Source organism: Nannobrachium achirus (genome assembly GCF_963921795.1).
Source record: "Nannobrachium achirus genome assembly, chromosome: 6".
In the NCBI taxonomy this organism is placed as follows: Eukaryota; Metazoa; Chordata; class Actinopteri; order Myctophiformes; family Myctophidae; genus Nannobrachium; species Nannobrachium achirus.
In genome coordinates this window covers 54414078-54440363 of record NC_137815.1, presented here as the reverse complement: position 1 = coordinate 54440363, position 26286 = coordinate 54414078, and the positions used below count along the sequence as shown (strand labels likewise).

The 26286-nt window shown below is 42.3% G+C and overlaps 2 protein-coding genes across 2 annotated transcripts; one reads left to right on the top strand and one right to left on the bottom strand.

The window, feature by feature from the left end:
- Positions 1-4060: 4060 nt before the first annotated feature.
- On the top strand, positions 4061-6218 carry nmur3 (neuromedin U receptor 3; the record flags this gene model as incomplete). Its single annotated transcript, XM_080728291.1, has 2 exons — positions 4061-4847; positions 5800-6218. The coding sequence occupies 2 exons, from the start codon at positions 4061-4063 to the stop codon at positions 6216-6218; spliced, it is 1206 nt and encodes a 401-aa protein (XP_080584417.1).
- A 3389-nt stretch (positions 6219-9607) lies between these two features.
- lactbl1b (lactamase, beta-like 1b) lies at positions 9608-25096 on the bottom strand (the record flags this gene model as incomplete). Its single annotated transcript, XM_080727694.1, has 7 exons — positions 9608-10586; positions 10880-10985; positions 14730-14977; positions 18876-19033; positions 20225-20331; positions 22148-22313; positions 25037-25096. 7 exons carry the CDS (start codon positions 25094-25096, stop codon positions 9608-9610), a joined length of 1824 nt encoding a protein of 607 aa, XP_080583820.1.
- Between the last annotated feature and the right edge of the window lie 1190 nt (positions 25097-26286).

Below are 26286 nucleotides of genomic sequence, written 5' to 3'. Positions count from 1 at the left end.
GTAAATGGGAGTTCCCGATGATCTTCCAGAGTGATGTGAGGTCCGGGTTAAAAAAAAAGGTTCTAGGTTTAGATTGTAACATCTCATCCGTGTGTGTCCAGGATTTACACGATAAAAACACTGCTTCTCGGAGCAGGGGGCTTTTTTAGCTTGAATGGTCATGTTTCTTAAAAATGTTCTTGGGAGCGTTGAGATAAAAAGCTCCTGTATTCAACATCTCAGAGTCGCCTGAGACGGAAATAAAAAAATAAATAAAATAAGATAAGACTGAGACGAAAACGAAGACGTGTAAGCGTAAAGCATGAAGATTTCCGTCAGAACGTTCTGTTCTGGAACATAAAGGAAATCTACCAATTAAAATAACCACGCTATTTCTTATGTGATTAAGTAGCTGGAAACAGCTATTATTAATAAAATAACCACGCGATTTGTTATGTGGTTAAGTGGCTGGGTTATGCACTGGCCAAGAGATTCTCCCTTCAGAACAATTGCTTTTGTTCTGGGTACACTAAACAAAATCGTGTAAAGATTTCCTTCAGGACAGAAATAACTTTCGTCCTGGCAACACTAAACTGGAGTCTCGTGCTAAATAACACCAACTAATAATATGGACAAGCATGAATCTGTGACCAACAGTCTGCTATGTCCTCAGAACAGGAAACCGCAGTCCCTATTCTGTTACTCAAACGTGCAACGAAAAGCGATAAAACAATAGACTACAAAACATTAAACAATAAAAACGCAGCTTGGGCTAGAGGTAGCAATTCTCTAACTTAGCCGGTACAAATCTTTAAGTACTTGACCCATCTGTGATTTTCAGTCCAAAAAGGCATGAATAAAATCAAAACTTACACTGTGTGCTTTATACACACTTCTCAAGTCCCATGGTAATTTCTCCGTGGGCAGGAGGAAAAAAAACATGTGGGAGAGAGTCATCATATCCGAATTCCTTTCTCCATATGGGCAAAAATGGTGCAATTGTGGGGCACCTAGAAACAACTGTTTCATTTCCTCATCGTCTATCTTAGCCGTTACGGCTGTTATCAGTTCATTCTCCAAGCTTTGGAGAGAGGCTTCAAGCTCAAAAATGGTGCAATTGTTCCGTTTGTAAAAAGGTTGTTTAGATTTCGGCAGGTGTTTTCTGCCTCCCTGTGCTCGGGGCGTCCCAAGGTAATTTCTCCTCGCGTGGAGGAAAAAACGTGTGGGAGATAGTCCTTTCCGTGGGAGTCAGGGGAAACGTCTGATAATATCCCCGGCTGGTTGTTAACTGGTTCTAGCAGCGGAAGAGACCAATATCTCCTCGGAGCTAATCCGGCAATCGAATGGGCCATTTGATGGAATTTTGGATCATATTCCATATGGATAAACAGTTTTCCCCAATCATAATAAAATACTCCACACAATGAATGAGACCACACCGGAGAATATGCGTTTTTGTGTTGAAGTTTAGTCAGAGTTCAAAGTACTGTACAAGTACAGTATAGCAAAATCACCCATCGTAAGCTCTCTGAGTACAAAGCATAATGATTCCACATATATAGTTGAATGTGTACAGCATAAAATACATTAGTCACATTATGATTGGACAATTAAACATAACAATGGATCATGAGATGGTGTTGTGACTGAGTCTCGTGAACTCAGAAGCAAGGATGTAGAATGTTTTGGTTTCTCATTATCCAGTGTCCGGGACACTTTGACATTTCGCTGGTCAATCTTTCTGTCCCTGGAGTGGGGCAGATTCTCGTCTCGTGCATTAGTTATCAGATCAAAACATCATGGCATTGACTTTTAACACTGAGAATGATATCTATACCATGTTAAACAACAATAACATATTGTACTATCACTCACCAATAGCTGCTATCTCTCTCGTAAACAAATCACATATATCCATTTGCATTGGTCGGCTAGCCATGCAGGCTAGGCTTTAGTAGGCTAGCTCGCTAACACTCCTCTGTCTTTTAATTACTTCTAATCAAACGAACGTGCGGGATCGGTCGGTCTGTTGTTGTAGCAAGAACTGGGCTGTCCTCACTTGCTGCTTTGATCGCGCTAAGGTGTTATACTGTTAAACAACTCTATTCTGTAGGACTAGTCTCAACTCACTGCTGTGTGCAGACCGGGTGCAGACGCGCGACTTTCAGCACTTTGGTGACCTCTGTGTGAACTCACGGTGCAGGAATTATTAACCCTCGGTAGGAAGATGCAGCAATTTGTGTGTGTGTGTGACTGGATAATAATATTCCGTTTGTAATGGTTGTTAGAAATAAAACAACTATAATCGAATTGAAATGAGTTTGCTAGGCCTTCATAAATAAAAAAAAAACTAAAAAACTAAAAAAAAAAAAAAAAAATATTTAATTTTTTATTTTTTTTCGACTTTTCGACTAGTACCTACAAGATCGACTAGTGGTTATACTAGTCGACTAGTCAACTAGTCGACTAGTTGGTGAAAGCCCTAACACACACACACACACACACACACACACACACACACACACACACACACACACACACACACACACACACACACACACACGTCACACACACACGTCACACACACACACACACACACACACACACACACACACACACACACACACACGTCACACACTTGTTGGCTTGGAGGAGAGGAGACCTGACAGCGGTGCTGCAGAACAGTGCGCAGCATCCTCCGCTATGGTGACTGATCGTTGGCTCCGCACTCATCACCTATGAACAACCGGAGCCGGAGGGACTTCTCAGTGTGAGAGACTGTCAAGTGCACGTCAAGGTGAGGATGTTGATTCTTATGTGCCGGTGCTGTTTATAAGTTAGTTAATTGATTGATTGATTGATTGATTGATTGATTGATTGATTGATTGGTTGGTGGAAACATGGGGGCTTATAATAATGGAAGTTATTAGCCTAAATGTATAATTTTCAGTGGTAGTACCTAGTGTTTTTTATAACTGCAATATTATTGTATGTTTTCTTTGCTTGCTATTTATTATGTTCATGAATTAATACAGAGGGCTTCCAACATAAAAAAAGACTTCATGGGGATGGGATGTTCCTTTTAGGCAGGGTGTTTAACTGTACTTGTACTTGTACTGTACTGTACTACATTTCAATTGTATTGACTATACTTTACTGTTCTCCATTTTTGTCTAATAAAATTATCAATCAAAAAGTAGAAAAAGTAGGCTAGGCCTACTATTTTTTTTTTACTTAAGTAAATGTATGAAAACCTCAATGTAGGAATACTCTGTTATAAGTCTGGAATAAAAAATGTAGGCTACTTTAGTAGAAGTATAGGCCTAAAAAAGTATTGGCATCAAAATGTAGGCCTACTTGGCATTATGCCAAATGTCCCATTTGTAATAATAGCCTAATCAAAATCTACAGAAGCAGCAATTGCTGCTTCTCATTCTCAACTAGACATTACAAATAATTTTCATATTTTACAGAAAGCATATTTTTTTCAAATGCTCAGGCTACTAATTTATGCGATGCTATTGCTTTTAGAGTAAAAGTATGAATACTGCAATGTAGTACTATGTTACAAGTAGAAGTCTGGAATTAAAAATGTACTTGAGTAAAAGTATAAAAATAATGTGGTATCAAAATGTAAAATAAATAAATAAATATATATATATATATATATATATATATATATATATATATATATATGCCTATTAACAATTAACATACACCATGCATGTATGCAAACCAGGACACATACTGTTGTAGCATACCAGAGCTTATAAAAAGAAAACACTTTTTTTTCTTTTCTTTTTTTTCCTTGTGAAAACCCAACTTCAAAGTGAAAACCAAGCAATATCTTGCAATAATATCTGCAATAAATGCAATAACCCTTTTAACCCCCCCCCCCCCCCCCCCCACAATCCCCCTCTCCCCCTCTCCCCTTCACAGGTCTTCAATATTGAATGAAAGCGTTCAGAAATCGTTGCAAGATGAATTGATATCTCCAGTCTCCCCTGACATGGATTCCGTCATGCAGAATTCCTTTTGGAACATCTCAACCTCACATGAAACATTCCACAACAACAACACCATGGTGTATCTAAACAACACCACAGGCAATTACACCAATGACCAATCGATGGAGGACATCCTCTTTCAAGCACTGGGTCCCAAGCGGTCTCCCTACTTCCTCCCAGTGACACTCATTTACCTGCTCATCTTCCTCACCGGCTTGTCTGGAAATGTGCTGACGTGTGCAGTGATAGCCAAGCACAAGAAGATGCGCAACCCCACCAACTTGTACCTGGTGAGCCTGTCCGTGTCCGACCTCTTGGTGCTGCTTCTCGGGATGCCACTGGAGATCTATGAGCTGTGGAAGAACTACCCGTTCCCCTTCGGCAAGGGAGGCTGCTACTTCAAGACCTTCCTCTTTGAGACGGTCTGCTTCGCGTCCATCCTCAACGTCAGCGCCCTGAGCGTGGAGAGGTACCTGGCCGTGGTGCACCCGCTGAAGACCCGCTACCTCTCCACCAACAAGCACGCCAAGCGGGTCATCGGCGTTGTGTGGGTGGTGTCCATGGTCTGTGCTGTCCCCAACACCTCCCTGCATGGCATCTTCTACCTGCCAGGGAGAATGGATGAGTCTGCCGTGTGCTCCGTGGTGAAACCTGTGTGGGTGTACAACCTGGTCATTCAGATCACCACAGTCTTCTTCTATTTCGTACCCATGGTGATGATCAGCATGCTGTACCTGGTGATGGGCGTGCACCTAAGAAGAGAGAGCCGGCAGTCAGGCGGGACCTCTGGAAAGAACTGCAGCCCCAACAACAGGATCCGTGTGGAGCATGGGCGGAGGAGGCAAGCCACCAAGATGCTCTGTGAGTCTTTTGAGCGGTGCTAACCGCTCCGACATCTGGCTTTGTGTGTATGTATGTCCGTCCGTCCGTCCGTATGTCCGTATGCACGTCCCACAAAGCCTGTCATTGGCAAAGCTTCACAGGACTTTTTACAGGATTTTTACATTGGAGTTCGCTGTGCCCTGCTGTAGCACTGCATACAATCATAATTAACCCTATTTGTAATGTTTAGTTTGTGACAGTACACATTGATGGGAATTGTGGAGCAAAACCAGCATTGCATTTTATTGCTGGAGTTGGTCCATTGTGTTTTATTTATCATCTACCCGGGGATTTTTAGAGCACTTTGTGCTTCCATAGGTTGACAAGCTTTATGGAGATGATGATATCCTTTAGCCAGAAGCACTTAGCACCTGCCCACAGAGCCAAAACTACTAGTAACTGGTGTACTGACCATGGTATTACTGGGCTTAACTGACCAGCCAACTGGCCTGACCTGAACACCACAGAGAATCTGTGTTGTGTTGTCAAGAGGAAGATTCAACCACACAGATGAGCTTAACCTGGGCTTCCATAACACCTCAGCAGTACCACAGGCTGACCACCTTCATGCCACACCCCATTGATGAAGAAATGTGTTCAAAAGTATTCCAGACCAACTACTAAGTGCATACATTAACATAACCTTTCCGAAGTTTGACATTTCTGTATTATAAATCCTTCTTTTGCTGTAATATTCTATAATTTTGGGGTAGGAGAAGAGAAGGAGAATGCATAGGCTATATATTATCTATAACGGAGAAGCCACACACCACAGCACAATTTGAGTGCCACGTGACGTTTAAAAGTCTGGGTTTCCGAGGCTAAAAATGGATAATCTTGACAAGTTCCAAGTAGGTAACTTGATAAATGAAAAGGTAGCATACAGCACATCCTAAAATGTGTCCTTCCTTCCTTCCTTCCCTCTTCCCAGCCATTGTGGTGACAGTGTTTGGGGTCTGCTGGACGCCCTTCCACATTTCCCGCCTGCTGTGGAGTTCTATCAGCCAGTGGACAGACCTGATGCACGCCATCTATCAGTGTGTCCACATCCTGTCCGGTGTGTTCTTCTACCTGAGCTCTGCCGTCAACCCCATCATCTACAGCCTGCTCTCCACACGTTTCCGGGAGTGCTTCCGTGAGCTTGTGTTCGCCCAACACAGCAACTTGCCTAAAAACAAGCCACCCTTCCCCAAGATGATCCACTCTGGCCAGAGTACCAGAGCCCAGGTCAAGGGTAAAGACTCCAACGCTTTCATTCCACTGCTGTCTCCTGTCATGTCACTGAGCCTAGACGCTACAACCCTCAAATGTACATGCAACGAGCCTTCCTCCATAACCTCTTCATTTTAAACCATGGATTACTAATCGAGTTGATTTATGAACAACTATGTAGGCCTACAACAACCATGAATTATAAATAAGCTAATAAGCAGACGAGGCCTAGCACACATACAGTAATTATTAATTATACTCTAGCATCGATGAGGTGGCTGCAGTTGAACAACAAACAGCAAACAGTCATTTGGCATATTATCCCTTGTGTGATACTTGTAGGCAGTGCTTGCTCATTCTATGTTCTGTATTGTACTATTATTGCAACCGTAGGTCGCAGTTTAGTATGTGAAGTCACAGCTTGACCGTATCTCTGTCTGTCTGTAACGCCTGACTCTGTGGTTCCCCTGACACATCACTGTGACATCACAGGTGACATCACAGTGATGTCAGATACTCAGAGCAGGGATCTCCATATATGGGCATAAAAGGGATCTCCATATATGGGCATAAAAGGGATTGTATGTATGATGTCAGACGACTGAATCCATATATGGCCAAGACAGATGGCCAAGAGATGGCCAAGACAGATGGTGCGACCTCGCCCTTTAGGGCCCTTAGGCGTCTTAGTGATTACTTTATTCCAGAAAACTGTTATGTAAAGGGGAGCACACACTGGACGCGGGTGGCTGTGCAGCGTCACATCGCGGTATCGACGCACGTGAAGTGCCGCACGGTAACCCCAACTGGATGCGGCGCGCTGCCACACAGCACATCCATTTTTCCCGGTGGGGAGAACCATGGGAGAACATGTTCACCGCGCGGCAACGCTGGAAAAATAGAACAGCGGCGTATCGCCGCGGCAGGCAAGGTGGCAGACCCGCGGCTGCGCGCGTCTGACGCCGCCAGTGTGGGTTAGTTCATTGAAAATAATGGGGCCGTATCATATGTTTTGACGTGCCGCTTCCGCGCCGCCTCCGCGTCCAGTGTGTGTTCCCCTTTAGATGATCTATTGAAAGAATACTGTACTGTGGGAATGTTCCGATGAATCCCAGAATTGTATGTGTTGGCTACAAGTGTAGTCGAAAGGCAACATTTATATCAACATCTGTGTTTTGTATGATAAGTCTGAGTGACTTGATTGTAGTATTAATGTGAGCTTTGCAAAGCATTGCCTTTTGTTTGTGTTATTTACAGACAAGCTCATATTCCCCATGACAATAAAGCATGTGATCAGCTGCGTTCGAGTCGGTTTTAGCACCCAGTGGCATGCAGAAAAATCAGAGCCTATGCCTGTGAAGGCTGTGATTATGCATAATATAAAAGCTAAATTTGCTATAATAAATGTGATTTATTTTAAATGTTGTTATTGTTAACTTTGTTTCTTGTTAGTTTAATGTTTGAAACATCTTTCAAAGATGGTACACATCTTGCATTACATGTACTGTATACTTATTACAACCAACTTTCAGCATGATCCTAATGGTATGTGAGTTTAAAACAATAAACTGGAACAGATTCAGAGAGTTGGCAAACTTGCATGTCAGTGATTCCAGTAATTATCATAACCTACTGTACTGCATAACACTAATGACAATGAAAAGGGTTGCATTTTGTTGCTTTTGTTAACACATCTACTGCCAAATACAAGTTTCCAGGGATTTGGCTGAATGTCTCCAACTGCCAGAACTCGATTTCATATTTATAAAGAATATCTACAAATCTATCGCCGCAACGTGGCGCCGAAGTGCCCGGACATAGTGAAATAAATAAAGGGTATTTACAATCTGATGCTCAGCCCTGCACAAATAGATACTGGATTGGTTTAAAAATGGGGACTCAGCAAGACACTGGTGTCTACATGACAAGAAAGACCCTGGTGTCTACATATTGACAAGACAGAGACAGAGGAGAAAGTGGTACAGTCAGCTGGGGCATTAAGTCCACTGTGGCCTCAGTGCATGCCATCTTTTGGAGGGGCACAAGGCCAAACTGAGGGGCAACGACGGCCCATGGCCTTCATTGCCTCCCTGAAATTCCTGCCCTGCCTGTCACAAATAGAACAACATTCTAAGCTCCCTGAACTAAATAAAAGAATACAGAATAAATAAATAAAAAGTCAGGTTATACAGGAATGGTTTGATGTTGAACTCCTTGTTTAAACCATGAGGAACCATTGTGTTGAAATAATGAATTTGAAACATTTCTCTTGATGTCTTGTTCTCTGCTTGCCTCCTCTGGGGGTCTTTTCCACGTTTCGATATGGGAATGAACTGATTCTATGGCCTGCCTGTTTAAAATGCTAGGCCATGGAATCTTTTGTTGATCTGCTATTAGAGCGATGCTCGCTGCTGCGGGTGCGAAGGGGTCTTTTGGTATTGCCTACACACCCCAAGCCACAGGGGCATTTGATAAGGTAACTTAATAGGTTTTCCACTGTGGGGGATGTGGGGAAAATACACGCCCATCACCAGGTACAGCATGCTGATCATCATCATGGGTATGAAACTGATGCATTTTGACACGCTGTTCAGTATACCTGACGAAGGCCGGAGAGACCGAAACGTTAATTCTTTTTTACCGCTCTGTTAATACATTATCTTTGGAGCATTAAGACAGTGTGATGACCTTCTCTTTTTCTTTAACGTCTTTTTTTTATATCCAGCACCGATCAAAATGTATGGATGTGCGTGCACCTCTTGACCGGCATAAAATGGACAAGGACTGACAGATACAGATACCCAATGCATCATTGCTGTCATCGGACTAGAACAATGTGACAATACTTAAAAAAGAGACTTTATTCATGTTTTGGCATGAACACTTGTTGTTATCTGGGGCTCAAAAGACAGTCAGTGAGACAAACACAACTAACCATGTTGTTTCTTCACTGTGTGTGTGTATAACAAATATCCCAGGTCAGATAAATAAGCTACAGTGAAATCATAGTTTGACATAGTTTTGAAAATATATGAAAATTATCATAGCAATAGAGATTTTCTTTTGTCTGTTCTCCCCCCCCTAACGGCCAAGCTCCAGGACAGGTCTGACAAGGTAGCCTACTGTAAGAGTTGTGAATATAAAGGCTGGGAAAAGACAAGCACTTTGCCACAATATTGTAAATAGCTGCAGTAAAGACAGGCATGACAAAGGTCAATAAAGATCAGTATGAAAATGATTATTATAAACAGCATCTTATTTAACAATAAAATACATCTATGAGCTGTATTGAATGTACAAAATATTACACAAATGGGTAAACAGAATGCATTTCCTGCCGGTGGTCTTCATTATGCAACAAATTGCATTTCAACACAATTCTGCCAGGAACTGGCATGTCCTCCAACATTATTTTCAGTTTTTCAGTATTCACATCCTTCTCATTCAGTCATTTACTGGGCATGTCCCAAAGAGACACTCAAGTGTATTTCTTGGCTGTTTAAAGGCAGGCTTTGTACAAAGTACGTTCAGCTCGAGAAGGAGGGCCTTCGGGCTATTCTAACGACGTTATATGTATTCAGTCCCGGCGCGTCAAAACCAGGGGACACGCCCCGCTTGTCAAACATATAAAAGTTAAATAGTTGGCCATCCTGGGCCTCCAGGGAAACAGAAGCGGTACTGACCCGTAACACACAGGGGTACTCCTTTTCAAACACCACCCTGAACACTCTCTCCACCAGGTAGTTGAGTTTAATCGTCCTGTACTGCTCGGGGATCAGTTCCTCGATCTGTGGTCCGAACTGCTGCATGATCAGAACACCGTCTGATCCTGCTTTGATCTCATAGAAGGTGATGTTGCTGTAGGTGAAAAAGCCAACGTACGGCTCTGGGTTTGGGGGAGCAACAAGGACTTTCTTGGCCTCCCTGAAGGCGTTCTCCATGGCCGGGATGATGTGGCCATAGGCCCTGGCGATCACATCCTGGCTCTGCGACCTGCTACCCGCCATGAGAACCACCAGTCCCAGCTTCAGCCGGGGCACCAGCGAGAAGGTTGCGGAGTAGCCGTCCAGATCGCCATCCTTGCGCACAACCTCGTACCCAAGCTGCTCGTTCACCTCCCATGGCGTCCCGGTGCGGTTGGCAAAGTAATCCTTGTCACACTTGAACAGCGGGGTCAGCATGATCTTGAGAGTGTCCGGCTCAAGGAGCTTGCGGTGGTAGGCGCCCAGGAGCATCATGGCCAGCTTGGCAAGGTCTGCCGCTGTGGAGAACATCTGACCAGAAGGCCGGTACCAGCCCAGGTCATAGAGAGGAGCAGGCTGCCCGCTAGAGTACACTCCCACTGCCATCTGGCTTTGGAGCCCTGGGGTAATGTCGAACCCACTATCCTCCATGCCCAGACGGTCCAGGATGTTGTCTGTGATCCAGCGCTGGTAATCAACCCTCATCACTCTCTCAGCCAACACATGAGCCAGCAGGGAGAAGGCCAGGTTGCTGTAGTGACACCTAGCATTGAAAGAGAGATGGAGTGACAGGGATTAAATGCGACACCATGTCACAATTTGGCACTGTTTAAAACTACTACCGTATATATGGAACTGAAATGTTTTAAAAAAATAGCAAAAATAGCTGATTGTATATTTTATATATTATATTGTATATTTTTGCTTTTGTGTGACACCCTTGTATGACAAAGTAGGGCTTTTAATTGTTGGGAGAAAAAAAAAGAAAATCATAAAAAAGTTGAAATATGGAGATACGAGGTTTCTACCCGATAGTGACAATATCAGAAAGCTTACTTTGTGCCTGGGTCTGCAACTAAGACATCATCTTTCAGTAGACTGATTGCAGATTCTGTTTGTCCTTTCCATAGCAGGTTTGTGGCCCTGAGTCTTCTGGGTAGACCTGAGGTTGATTTTGAATATAGATTATTGCACCAGTATTAAAAGCTCAGAAAAAAAGATGAATGAAGCCGCTTGAACAAAGTATTTGATAACGTTAGACACATAACATTTTTGCAATTCAATTCAGCATATTTGGGGAAACTGGACTGACATGAACCACACAGTCAATGGCGTGCCAGGAGTGGAGTGGCAACAGACTTCTTTTTTTATTATTTATTTCTGACAGGGTCATGGCTCTCAGTGGTGGAAGAAGTACTGTCCTCTGATGGTTTACTTAAAGTTAGGGTAAGGGATATTTCTTTGTTGAAAGCAGTGGTTCTCAAACCTTTTTAATTTCAAGGACCCTCATAATTCAGAGAGTCTAGAAATGCCATGTGTTCACTCCACTGCCTCTCTTTCTTATTTAGCCATTTGTACACTCTCAGAGTTACACATCAGTAAGGGTCCATTTGGAACCCTGTCAAGGAACCCTGAAGGTCCCTGGACCCCACTTTGAGAACCACTGCTGTATGGAGTGTTTGTTCATGGGGTCTCCTAACTGTCACCCCAGCTCTTAATAAACAGAAAATGCATTTTCAGGGGTACCAATTTGATAAATTCTGGAGAGGATCGGACTCAGAGGATAAATACATTTGAAGTGTCACGTCCAATTTATTGGAAGTGACACCTTCTGTCTCGCATGCAAGACAATGGAGTACGTGCCAGGGATTAGTCTGTTGTTGGGTTACAGGCCCTGCTGTGGCTGAACAGTCCGATGCTCGAGTAACAGTCTCTGTTAGGGTTGATTCTTATAAAGAGCCTAACTTATCCCCCCCCCCCCCCCCCCCCCCGACTAAACTCGGTTCCAAGGTGCTGCTGAAATGTTGTGACCTCCCGACTTAATTTCGGTGCTCAGCGGTGTCTTCTCATTCATTCAGCCCGGCTTCAAGTTGTGAAGTCAAGGAAACAGTGGTCGTTTGGGAGGGAGACATGCCGACTTCCAAATGCTTCTGTGGCCGACTGGCCGTGTATTGAGCGTCGCATAGCGAATACATTCAGTCAGCTGAATCTCGCTCTGCTGGAGAGTGATGGCAGGCAGACTTGGGGGCGCGCGCGACACACACACACACACACACACACACACACACACACACACACACACACACGCGCACACACACACACACACACACACACACACACACACACACACTCGCACACACACGCACACACGCAGACACACACACACACAGCTTCGCTGCGTGTTTCACTGGTCGCTGACCGTTTTAAAGAGAAAAGAAGAGCTTAAACACAACTTTGCTAGTGTTCCGTGTTGATAGGTTTATATCTATAGCCTATATTACCTCTATGGTTTATAGCCAATCTGCAAGCGTCCGCCAAGAGTTGTGACTGTGGTGCATGCAGAAATAGAGGCGGCATGTCTATAATGTGAGCTTGTATTAAATGTTTTCGACAGAGCTCGCGCGTGTGTGAGAGAGAGACCCGTCTCCATCTGGTGCTGCTGGAGCTGCTGCTAACTGGACCTCCAGTCATTCAGCGTGCAGGCGTGAGGGCCATTCAGATATGTATTCGCCCTGCAATGCTCATTTATTGGCCACAAACGTTTTCATGCCATGGACCTCCAATATTTACAAGCGACTTCGGCACTAGCCGTTAAACACTATGAAAATGAACCTTTTTAACAAAATAAAATGTGTTTTGACCACAAAATATCACTTACCCTACCTTGTAAATTTAAAGCTATACTGTGTAAGTTGCTCAACTAGTGGTCAGTAGCGTCCGCGTCTTTCGGCCGTTTTTCGCCGCGGACCGGGCCTCACACCCCCGCGTCACCCCCGCGTCTGCCTCCACCTCGCCGAGATCTATCTTTAGAGGGGTCCCTGGTTCCTGTGCGTTCAGGCATTCCGGAGAAACGGAGTGTTTCACCCGAGTATAGATAGAGACACACGGGCGCCTACAAATATGGCCGCCCTATTGTGATAGCTAGCGACCCCACTTCAAGATGCGCTGTGATTGGCCGGCAGTGTATAACCCTCGCTGTGATTGGCCGGTAGTGTATGATGACGTAATTTTTCCGCGAAAACCGGACCCCGGTCAGGATCATAGAAAACATATAAAGAGAAGGCTTCAGAAGCTGAAAATAACGGAGTGGGTGTTCTAAAACTTTAGCGATTTAAGAGTTAGGACAATTTTAAGATTTGTTTTATAAAAAAAGTTACATGGTATAACTTTAACAATGCAACTTTGTGGTGCGCTGGTACAGGGGCTGCACTGCGACTCTGCGTGTCATGTATGCCTTGATGTGTTGCAAATGTATGTATGCCTTGATGTGTTACAGATGTTTGTAGATATGTTTTGAATACATGGTTGCTGTGTCGTAAAACAAATGTCAGTGTGAACTGACAATAAAGTACTATATCATATATAGCCTATGTAGAAACACTCTATAGAGACTTCAAATTCGGCAAAAAACGTCGCAGGTAAGTGGGAGGGCGAGAGAGTGCAGTGCCTGGCGTCGAGTGAGTTGGATAGACGGTTGTCTAGAACCGCCAGAGAAGGCACTGGCCCAAATAAAGAGCTAATGATTGCCATGGCAACCCCAGCCTAAGCTTAATGTGTCAAATTTCCCACACAGCACCTGAAGAAATAAAGGCGAATCGCAAATTACCAAACAGACGCAGGTGGTGAAAAACAAATTACTCCGTAACAGAAATAGTCAATTCACCTGTAGTGCTAAGTAACAGAAAGGAGCTTCTTCAGATAAACAACTTGCACAAAGTGTGGCGACTTCCAGATTTTTGCTTGCAAAGTTTTTCTGCACTGCCTTGATTCCCATTCATAGATAAACACATTTGTGAGCTGCCAGCTACACCATATACCATACAGTACAATGTTTCTGATTAGCATCACTGCAGTAACTTCCATTGATTCCGTGTCTAGTGCTAAGTGGAGGTTGAGTTGAGTGCATATGGAGCATGAATACCAAATAATGTGTATTATTGCGACCGCAGGGAGCAGTTAGGATCAAAACCTCCGCCTCATGCCAGTCAGTCAGTCAGTCAGTCAGTCAGTCAGTCAGTCAGTCACGCCTCATGTCACGCTCCATATATGGCCGTCCTTGTCCCTTTTATGCTATACTGTTTGGAGATCCCTGATGTCATCAATATTAAGCCCATATCTGGGAATGCCCATATACCGGTATATGGACATTGTGTCAATCTCATGTGGTCTCAGCACGACCTCTCCCTTCTCGCGCTTAGGGCGTCTTACTAGTTATAGTCAAGTATATTTTAGAATTGCTGGATCCCTGTAGTCATTGTAGAAGAGTCATTGTAGAAGTCTCCTTTCATACATCTGTCCTGCATCTGTCTCTCAGCTAGTTAAATCAACCATCTCTGACAGCTGACTGCAGGACAAAACCTCTGAATAATATAGGACCAAAGTGTGGCAACAGGTGGAGCATGCAGTAACAAGTATTGATTGATTGAAGAATGTATTAGAAGTTTTGTATTAGAAAAAAGTACAGTTTCATGTCGGCACAAATCACTGGTACAAGGTCTACTAAAAGGAGATCCTAGAAAGCCAAGGCTTATTTTCCACAGGAACCACATTTATAACCACAAGTATGACTTCTGCAATGACTAGTAGCACTTTCTAAGATCTGTAAGGTCACCTACTAAGATGTTTATTATTGGTGCAAGTTGCAAGTAATAACTTTAGGCTTCTCATTGGCAACTGGTGACGCTACCTGAGAGCTGGCTGGCCATCCTCCGCAGGGTGACGGAGGAGGAGCGGACTGGAACCTCGCCACTGTCCAGAAAGATCAGTCCGTCCGTTACGTACTTTAGCTCTGCATCCCGCGTCCTTCCCAGTGGGTTTTTAATGGTGAAGTTTTCAACGTACTTCTCCAAAGGGTCATCCAGGGATCCTATCACTCCATCCTCCCACAGTTTGTACATCATCAGTGTTGGGAAGATTTTTGAGAGGCTGGCAATTCTGAAAGACACAGGAAAATGAACGGGAAAGGTTTCTAAAAGAAAGCAACCACCAACATGAACAGAAAAGGTATACACGGATAGGCCTGGAAGTGTGGTGTGATATCCATGAATTGAATACCAAGGACTTCCAACATAAACAAAACCGTAAAAGGACTTATTTGGGATGTTCCTTTTAGGCAGCGTGTTTAACTGTACTTGTACTGTACTACATTTTTGTTATTGTATTGACTATACTTGTACTGTTCTCCATTTTTGTCTAGTAAAATATTCTATCAAACAATGGGGGCTATACTGACCAAATCAGTACTACACAAGTGATTTATTGTGTTTTTAATTCAGTAGTTGGAATACATTTTGATTACAAGAAAGGCAAAATACAAAGAAAAATACAAAGAAAAAAGAGCAATAAAGAGACAAACTGACTGACTTTATTTACAGTGATATGCCTGGCCCTACACCCTGCAACAGTATTACAGACAACTATCATTTCTAACCATAATTTTCTTCTTCTTTTTTTAAATATGAAAACTGATCTTTCAGAAGAAAAACACATGGATGATAAAATCTGCTTTGCTACCATGCAGTGAAATCCATCAGTACTAAACTAATAACTCTGAAAATCCCTTCAAAGTTGCCATAAATCGCACATGTGGTCCCAAAGTGTCACATGGCTTGGCTTTTGATTGATGCTACTAGAATTTCGGGCCCCCTTCGGGGGCCCTCAAATCTAGAGCTCGGGCCCCCTCCGGGGGCCCTCGCCGTATACCAGCAATCAAATTGATTTGTCCATATATGGAGATCTCTGTCGACCGCTATTTTTTGCCACAGAGATTTAAACAAATGTATATATATACACACTGTATATATATATATATGCAATGTAATCCATGCAGACGAATACAGGTCCAGTGGACAGGTAACCAATGTTGTTGCCATCAATGTTAAATAGGCATTTGTTTCCAAAGTGTGAAGTTGTTTGAAGTAACAATGTGTTGTAAGGGGTGTGTCTAATACAATTAATATCAAATATCTAAATCTGAATCAAGCAACTGAAAAACTGTCTTAAAGGGGTGAAATGTATATGTATTTCCCTGTATTTATGAAGGAAATGTACAAATGAAATGTGATTTAAAATCAAAAGGAAATACATCTAAATACATCTGTATGGTCCTCCTTTGGGGGTCCTACTTTTAAAGTAAAAAACTGTTAAAAACAGTTCTACACAGCGGCAGAACCGTTTAGGCTTAATATAATAGGGTTTATATAAAGTATGATGTCTTAATCTTACATTGGGAGAAAGTTCTTTCACAGTCACTCAAATCTTTCCTACACATTTTTTTTTTTTACCGATGGGGGGAGGATGGAGGGAGGATGGGAGGGAGGAGGGGGGTTGGAGAGAACAGTATAGGCCTACACCACGTCATCGCCTCACCAATACTTTATTAACGTCTGTTTATATTATATGCAGTGAACGCAATCATTGTCACCAGATTCTATAGGTCAACATTTGCGGTGTAACAGCCCAGTACGTTCGCACGCACACGCACGCACGCACACACACACACACACACACACACACACACACACACACACACACACACACACAAACACAGCTTGACATCGACAGAGAGAGACAGGGAGAGAGAGAGAGACGGCAGGGATATCTTTTACTTTTTAGCATGGTGCAGTCCTATTCCGCGAAAAACTTCACTCTGGTACCAAATGGACTCGTACCATACGCGCTGTGTGTGCACGCACGCGTGCGTGTGCAACAGCATATAAACCTTGCGTCTGTCTGACATGTTTCCTTTTCACGGCTTTGAGTCAACACACCAAAACATTGCTTCATGAAAGTGGATCCAACGGCAGCTGTGACTGTAGAAAACAACACTTCTTCCAATCCTTATTGCTGGCGATCATTGTCCATTGATCATTGTGAAGAAGGCTGGAGTACTTTTACTTGTTGAATTGGCGACTTTTTCTTTGATCATTGTGAAGAAGGCTGGGCTGGAGTACTTTTACTTGTTACTTTTGTTGGTCTGTGTTCGGGGACGTACCTGAACGCATGTGTTCCTCATGTTTTGACACCAACAATGAAGATATTGTTCTAGATATTGTACTGCTCATAGAGAGGTCTGCTGTGTTAACGCTTAGCTGCTCCATCCCCTCCCCTCATTTCTCTCTCTCTTCTCTCTGTCGCGTCCCTCCACGGCACGCTGTTAGCAGCTCCCCTCTCCCCTCCTCTGTCTCTCTTTCTCTCGCTCGCTCGCGTCCGTTGCTGCACGCTGTTAGCTAGCTGCTCCCCCCTCCTCCCTCCCCTCATCTCTCTCTCTCTCTCTCTCTCTGTCTCTCTCTCTCGGTCCCTGTAACCTGATACTTTGCTGACGAAAATTGCGTGGCAGTACCTCTGGGGAAAGATTTGCATACTAAACCCACACATTACTTTTCTACAAAGTGTGCATCGTGCAAATACAATAGCTTCAGGAGAAGCTGCTAGGAACATTGGGGTAAAAATGCACGATTTTTGTGCAAAAGGTGGAGTCTTTAGATGCAGTGTAAATGTGATTCTATCGCGCAGGATGCTTAAAAATAATTGAAGAGGTTCGCTGTCTATTATGGTCGTGGGATAATCATCATGCACCACTCCACATGAATAAGCTGAGAAGAGCAGTGAGCAGTGGCCATACTGTAACTGAATGGGTAGAGAAGCCACCTGGGAATCAGAAGCTGTTCGGTTGGCTCTAGTCTACATGTGGAAATGTCACTGAGCAAGACATTTATTCCTAATTGCTCACCGAGCTCCTTGTTAACCCATTATACTAATACCTATACCAGGGGTCTTCAACGTTTTCAGGCCAAGTATTCCATAGTTGAGAGAAAGATGAAGCAGGGACCCCCACAACCTTTTCATAGATTCCATATACATCGTTTGACAGCACAATCATCAGTGTATTTTGGATTCATGTCAATTTGTGCTTTCAGATATTTAACCACTTGAGCCGTCACTAATAAACTTGACCTTTTACTCTGTACTTAGTCTGCTCTTTTTCCCCTCTACACCAAAGCTCTTTGCCGAAATTAGCAGATCTACAAGCTCACAACGCCTCATGCACAGTTCTCAGAATATGGAATATTGGAGGACCCCCTGTAGTAACTCTGAGGACCCCCTAGGGGTCCCGGACCCCCTGTTGAAGACCCCTGACCTATACTATTTAGGGTAGGTAAATGCAAAGGATAAATGTAATTACAGTGACATAGCCAAAAATAGCCAAAAGGAGTGGGGACAAAATGAACACTCAACATAATAGTTAGAAAGGTGTGGTCAGTAGAGCGCAAATCTCAGCCAGAGGGCATGCCCTATGCCATACTATTAATAATAATACAATCAGCATGCTCAATGTCCTTCATCAATATCAGATTGCTGCCCCAAATTGTTGAGGTCTGAGATATGTTAATAAGGTTGAAAAACGTTTTCCTTAAAAAATCTGCGAAGTCACCCTTTAATTTGTTTTAAGTATCCTTGAAATTGTGCCTTAATTGGTTTTAATCTGTATTTTTAATTTCATGTTTTTTTTCAAGGATGACTGTTTCATTTTGGAACTATAAACGTACTATACTCAGTCCCTTATAACAAAGATATTGGCTATCAATGGTCACACAATCAAAGAGCTACTCTTTGATGAGAGCTGCTGATTGCTATCTACAAACCATCTTTGAATGATATTTGTCCTTTTTATTGATCTAATGTGTATTCTTATGTTTATTTGTTTAATTGCAGCAAAGTAGCAGCACAGACAAATGAGGGAAGACATAGGTAAGCAGATTCTAGAAGGTTAACTCTCGAGTTGGAGAGAATAACATACATGTAATCTGCTATTTACTGTAATGTTACACACCTGTACATTGTGTACTCATTCGGTGGGCCCGAGAGAGGGTCACTTGCGTTCCTCTTCCCAAAGTTACCAGTCCACAGAACTGTGTCATTAAAGATCACAATGGCCGACAGAGTGGGAAGGCTGGTGGGGTTTACAGTCTGACGCAGTAGTATGTCCACCTGAAAGGTTTTAACGGATCACACAGAGAAAACTATAATTGGTAATATTAAAATCGTAAAATCAAAGACATTTCAAAACTTTAATGCCAGCAAACATTTCATTAACAACAGCACAGTCTATTTTACAAAGTGGTTGATATTATTAACCCATTTATGCCTAAATTATGTAATGCTTTCACTTTTGAAAAATAGCAGCTATACATGCTCACAGTGCGGCACTAAGTGCCACGCTGCAAGCTTGTAGATCTGCTATTTTTGAAAAGTCATGGAAATTTGTGCAAATCTTTGAATATGTGTATTTTTAAAGCGAAAATTTGTAACTCAAATTTTGCTTTAATGTACTGCCCCCAAAATGCAAAATATTCTGTTGAACACTGCACGTGTGCAAGATGGCCCAGTGTGCAACAAGGGGGGGGGGGGAGATGGGGGTCCGACGGTCCGTGGCCAAATACATATAATTTTGGGGGTGCTTGACATGACAAAGTTTGAGCACCACTGTCATAGAAACATATGTTTTTTTTCAAAAAACCTTAAAAGGATTCAGAAGACATCGGGTCATACATATATAAAGCTTATTTTTTTTATAAAATATTTTCGAAACATTATTTTTATTTTAGCATCCGTTTTTCAAGAGAAAGTTGACTATAGCTCCTTTAAAGTACCCAGGGCCCAGAATTTGGTGTGACACCCCTGACTACAAATGCCTTGCTCTCCACAGAAATAAATGATTGGCGTAACCTACGGTAAGCATGTTTTCATGTCAGACAGTTATAGACAAATTTAAAGATTGATAACAAAAATGCAGCAGCTTTTAATAAATCGGGTGGCGTGTTCCATCCATCCCTCATGCATATTCATCCACAAAATGACTGACGCAAGCCTGCTCCTCTATATCAACCTTCACCTGCTCCAGTGGGCATCAGGTTGTTGATGGCTCATTGACATGGCGGATGTACTGTGAACACTCGTGGGAGCTCTCTCCAGACGGGGAAACGGAGCTGTCCTTCAAAACACAAAATGTTCTTTCTCATCAACTGGTGCTCTAATCTCCTCCTGTCATCTGGAGCTGCCTTTGGCGTGAAGGATTATCACAGCCAGCCAGGCCCATACATCATCACCTTGACATCTTCCCGTTTACATTATTAAAATACATGAATGGGAAGGAAAAAAAGACGGAAGGAAGCCTCTCACCTTCTCCAGGGCCTCTTTAAGAATGGGGATGGGATGCTCCAGGGGGAGCGGCTCAGGGAAGCGAGGGCACATTTTCTCCGATTTGGCGTTACGACCCATCTCCTCATCTGGATGGAGGAGAGAGGTGGAGAGTAGGAAAGAAAGTGACGTGGAGGACATGAGGAGCAATTCCAATGTGATATCTGACAGGAAGATGCATGACACAAAGCATGAAACAGTGAGGTATAACAGACATGCTGTGCTGGGCAGAGGGGGGAGGGGGTTCATTCATGTTTGATGCTGCCAGACAACACGGTCCCTAAAGGGTGCCATTTAATATGGTGAGATTCATTCACGCTGTGAATTCTGCGTAAATGAAAGGATTTCAATACAAGCCATTGTAGCGAATTGACTGTTGACTTTTTTCAATTACCCATATATAGCTACTGTGCGTATTACCATCACCACATATATGAAAAGAAGGATTAGTTCTTCACAGAAAATCTGAATAAGGAAACCCTTATGCTATATGATCCATGGATTGGTATGGTGGGATGCAGAGGCTGAATAATATGAATGCTAATAATGTTCAAGGTGAGCTAAAGAATGAGACCTGTAATAGGCCTACTTGTGCAATGTTTGAATTAAAGAAAGGATGTATCTATTTTGCTGATGTTGTTTAGCTGCTCAGTGTAACATTGTAAAGAACAGCATTTGTATTTTAATTTTATGTAAGATGACTGGCAACACCTTTTTTACACCAAAAATAGCAGATCTACAAATTCACAACGTGTTGCAATGCGACACATTGTGAGCTTGTACAGTAGATCTGGAATGAAGTAGAACTGTTATTTTCAGCATGCGACACCAGCACGCTGCAAAGTATCAGGCTTTCAGAACTAGTAAACACTAGTAATCCATTTCTTACTCGTGAGTAAGAATCCCCGTAATTGGATTCCATTCTCACCAGCCGTTGTGAACTCTTGACTGAGAAGCATTGGTTGTGAGGGTTGTAAGTGTGTAAATACGGTGCGTTTGCTTAACGATGAAAGATATATATATATATATATATATATATATATATATATATATATATATATATATTACAACACACATTAAAACCGTGACAAATTAGCACTTGAATCAACAGACATACATTTGGGTTTTAATTGTTTCTCTTAATGTAAAATTATACATACAATTTTGTTTGTTGTTTGAAGCGTCATCAGTAACATGTTTATGTAAAATAGCCTACGTTTGTAAAATAAATATTTAATATATTTATTTCTTCACCTACAATGTTATAGGCCTCTACCCTCTACAGTAGGCTAAATGTACATTGTATATTGCATTTTGTATATAGTTTCAAGCTATGTTTCAGCTCTAAAGTGACAAGCGGGCGATTTAAATAACATTGGTTTCAATAGCAGCGTCGCGAAAATCGTCATTTTTAGGTAAATACACAACATGAGAACTGTTTTAAAGTATTTTACAGTGACAACTAAATTCTCTGTACTATTTACTTTATACTATTGCCAAAAAACGATGTAAAATAACATGGTTTAAGATTATTAAAGTTGGGCCGTTGCCTTGTCGCAGACGCTAAGTAAGGCAATGAAAGGCATGTACTCTGTTATCGTGTGACATCAATATAATTACGGTATATCGTTTGCAAATCAGAAAATAAGATATCAGGAAATAACCTGTGATATGTTTTCTTTCATTTGTCTGAATCGATTATTTTTATAAAGGTCACAGTCATTAGAAAATGATGTTTTGAGCAGCTGCTCTCATTCATTTAGCAGACTTCCGGTTCTGAGATTTGTCACTATAGAAGCTCCTCCCGAGCCGCCATTGGACTCGCCCCATGAAGTGAACGTAGGTGGCCTAACTCTCCATTCTAAGGCTCTGGTAACAGCGAAACGCTCCCCAACAGGTGCATACCTGGCAATAATTTGGGGAGCTGGTACTGCCAGAGGAAGCAGCCTGTCATGACCAGAGACAGCAACAGGAAAAACACCAGCCCCAGCTGTGTCCACTTCACCTTCATCTCCTCGGTTTTAGTGACACCTTCAGTTTTAGCAGCAGGAGCAGCCACAGCAGGAGCTGGCTGGAATATAATAAAGACATGCAGTCACACACCCACGCACGCACGCACGCATGCAGGCATACACACAGACATACACACAGTCATTTAAATTCATGTAAGCATGGAAGACTATTGACTCTCCTGACAGCATCAAAGCAGACATTCACTTCTGGCTGTTTCACACCTACCCCATTACCTGTAGAAACGTGGTCTATACTTACCACCTGATGCCAGCAATCTGACAGGTAAGAGGAGGGTGGACTGGACTGCCAATGAACCAATGAAGAATGCTTTTCCCTGTCACTGAATAAACATGATGACTACCCGTTCCACATCAGGTGGAGGCAAATCCCATGTCTGGGCACTCGAAGGTTGCTCATGGTGGTTTCCCTGGCTAGGAGAATGGTGCAGACATGGACTCCCATCCCTGACTCCTCACTGACAGCCACTATAATCCCAGGCCCCATCAGTGCAAGTCTCTTACAATTCAATTTCCTTTCCTGCAGCCGCGAACCTGTGACATCATAATCCCCAGATTTACTCCACCAAAGCCCAAGCTGAGTGGGAGGGGGAAATCTTAATCTCTACTTAATCCCTGCAAATCAATTCACTTCAGTCCAGTTATGCCTGTTGAATTCCCGACACCAAAGGTGGCACACTCTCAGTCAACACAAGACATGGTGGGTACAGTACAGTACAGTACAGTACAATACAATACAGTAGGCTACAGTACACAGAAAGAACATCAGTGTGTTGATTCCCTCCTTCAAAATGTACCCACATGGACCTGTTTGTTTTAGATTTAGAGGTTCAAGTGGATTTATATATTGACAGATAATAATATTATCTGTGCATATCGGCAGTGTCCATATTATGTACACTGCTGTCTTCGAATTCTCGAAACCTCCTGATGTTTTTTCGTCAGTCACATGTTTATGCTTATGGATTTCCAATGCTGCTTGACAATGCTGACTGACTGTAAAGTATGGGCAGCTATTTACAATTTGCGTCCATCACTATTCACTGCTATAGCTATCGACCACCAACCATACAGTCCATCATGCAGAGGTCAGTCTGGATGCTTACTGCACAGAAAATCCTCAATTTATTTAATCTCTGTGTGATTTTTTTTATGTTGACAGAGGCCATGGCTCACACAAACTAATTCTCGACTCCCATCTCAGTTCGATGGCTGACTGACAACTGTGAAACAAGTACTATAGCCGTTCAGGTTTGCATTCATGGGGCAGCGTTAATATAGCTAGCCACAGGACTGCTTTATTCACCATGTGCAATAAATGTCCACCAATCTGACTTGATGACCCTTGCTGTCACTGATGTTGTGTACTGTATATATGCTGTGTAGATACATTGTTATGTATATACATATAGCAGCATTGAAAATCCCTAGACATAAACATGTGACTGAAGACAGAAAGAAAGTTGTACAGACCATTTTGATCGGGTCCATTTTGTTCCATTTATACACTTATACTGCATTACATGCCTCTCTGGCACTGACATCAATTTAAGATTAACAACTGAACCATGTCTGATCATCGCCTATCACCAGGCTGGCCTGTCAACTGGAATCTTTTTACCTGTGGACCTGCCATATATGGATTTTTGTTTTATTTGTAAAGTTTCTGTTTTCTTTGTGTTTTTTGCACCTTATGTCTAATCATGCACATACCTGCCGCTGTAAACCTACCGTAACAATGTTTTACCGCTTTCGCACCTGATGCTTAACCTCATGTACATACATACATACATACATAAATACATACCGGTACATACATACATACATACATACATACATACATACATACATACATACCGGTACATACATACATACATACATACATACGTACCGGTACGTACATACATACATACATACATACATACAGTACATACCGTACATACTGAATCTGCTGGTCTTGCTATGTGTATGTATATTTGTAGATATCTAGCTTGTTCTTTGTTATGTTCTCTTTAACATTGTGATTTGACAATAAAGTTGTTTCTGATACTGGCATCACTTGATATGGTTGGGCTCTTGCTTGTTGAAGTATTGACTGTCGATGCAAACATGGCATTGGAAAGCGTAGCAAACTAAAACAAGTACTGTCAACCCTTTTAACAATGAGAGGTAGCAAGAGGAAATAAAGGATGTACTGCCAGAGCTTTGAACTGTTCTCGGTCTGCACTTTCAAGATTTAATGAAGGACAACAACATTATAACACTATTCAAATTGTTGTCATTATTTTGTTCCAGCACTATCACAAATGAACATTGAATTGTTGTTCTCCCTTCTCCAAAGAATCATTACCTGGCACACAGCACATTAGCACCGTCATTTAGCACCGTCATTTAGCTTAATCATAGGTGGCCATGATGTGATGTGTGCCCAGGGCTAAGTGAGGTCATTGAAGGATGGGTGTAATGATGTGACACGGGCAAAACAACGTGTGAAAGCCTGAGGCTGATCCTGGTTGTGTAAGTCCATGATAGCCATGGAACACAGCAGCTGGCCCTTTTCAGTGGTGTAAGGACTTGGTAGAGCACTAAGACAAACACCAACACACACCAGCACACTGACACTGGCCGTACACACACACACACACACACACACACACACACACACACACACACACACACACACACACACACACACACACACACACACACGTTTGTGTTTGTGTTTGTGTGTGACCGTGCATGTGTGTGCATGTGGACACTATACCTGTGCTTGGACCCCATCGACTGATGTTTCTCTGAAGACTTTACTTCCTGTCTTGCCCATTGCCTTACTGCACAGGCTGCAGGAAACAAAACAAACAAAAAACACATTACTAATCTATTATATCATACCGGTATACTATTTGTTGTTTACCTAGCATGTATTTGACTTTCGTAAGAGGAGTGGAAAAAGTACCAAATGGGTGAAAAGCTTGAATAATAAAATACATGTACATGTACAGATGACGGAAATAGGTTTGTGTTGGATCTTTAATGCCTAAAGTGAATATTGAACATCATACTGTTTTGGTTTGAACACTTGCTTAATTTTTTCATGCCTGTATATTGAAATTATTTTTCGTGGGCACTTGGACTCACCTTTAAGTTTATATGCAGCCAGCAGGGCAATGTTTTTTTTATGTATTTTGTTTTATTCGCGTTTATTTATTTGTACAATGATTGTTTCTGTTGTTAATACAAGACTAGGTTTGTGCTTTATTTATTTAGTTAAAATGTTGGGTTTGAATGCCTGCAAGAGTGCATTAATAGACTCATCAATATGCAGAACAAGCTGTGTCTTTTTGACTTCTGGAGGGAGTGATACCATAGCTACAGTATGCTGTCTATGATTGCGGTTTTGTTCTTGACTATAAGGGCCGCCTTACTTACCAAATTATATGTAGGTAAAATACCGGTACTTTCAAGGGCCAGTCTTAGATCTCCATGTCCTTCAGGCTCCATTCCAGTCATTTGTTCATCATTAGAGCATAATTATAGCTATGAACTTTAACCGAGAAATGTACATAGTGTCCCCCTTCTAATCTACCCACAGGCCCAAAAGCTCAAGGAATAGGGTTGAACCTGTCATGTTGTACTTTTTATTTCTGTTTTATCTATCAGTTTGGTCACAGTCCACAGTCCACAGAATGAGAGGCTCTGCCGGAAAATTTGCGAAAAAAGGTTATGGCCATTTGTATATTCACTGTCCCATTGACTTCATTATACAGGAAAAGAAAAATATGAGTCATCCAAAAAAAAAGTGACAAAAGTGATGATGTGATCATGTGAGGCAGTTTTTAGCCCAAGGAATGTTTTTCATCCAAAACAAATGCTTGCAATGGATTCAGGATCATGAAGAACCCCTAGTTTTGCCCCTCACATGCTACTTAAAGCAGATTTTTTTTTTTTAAATATATCTTTCTTTTCCTGTATAGTGAAGTCGATGGGACAGTGAATCTATACAATTGGCCATAA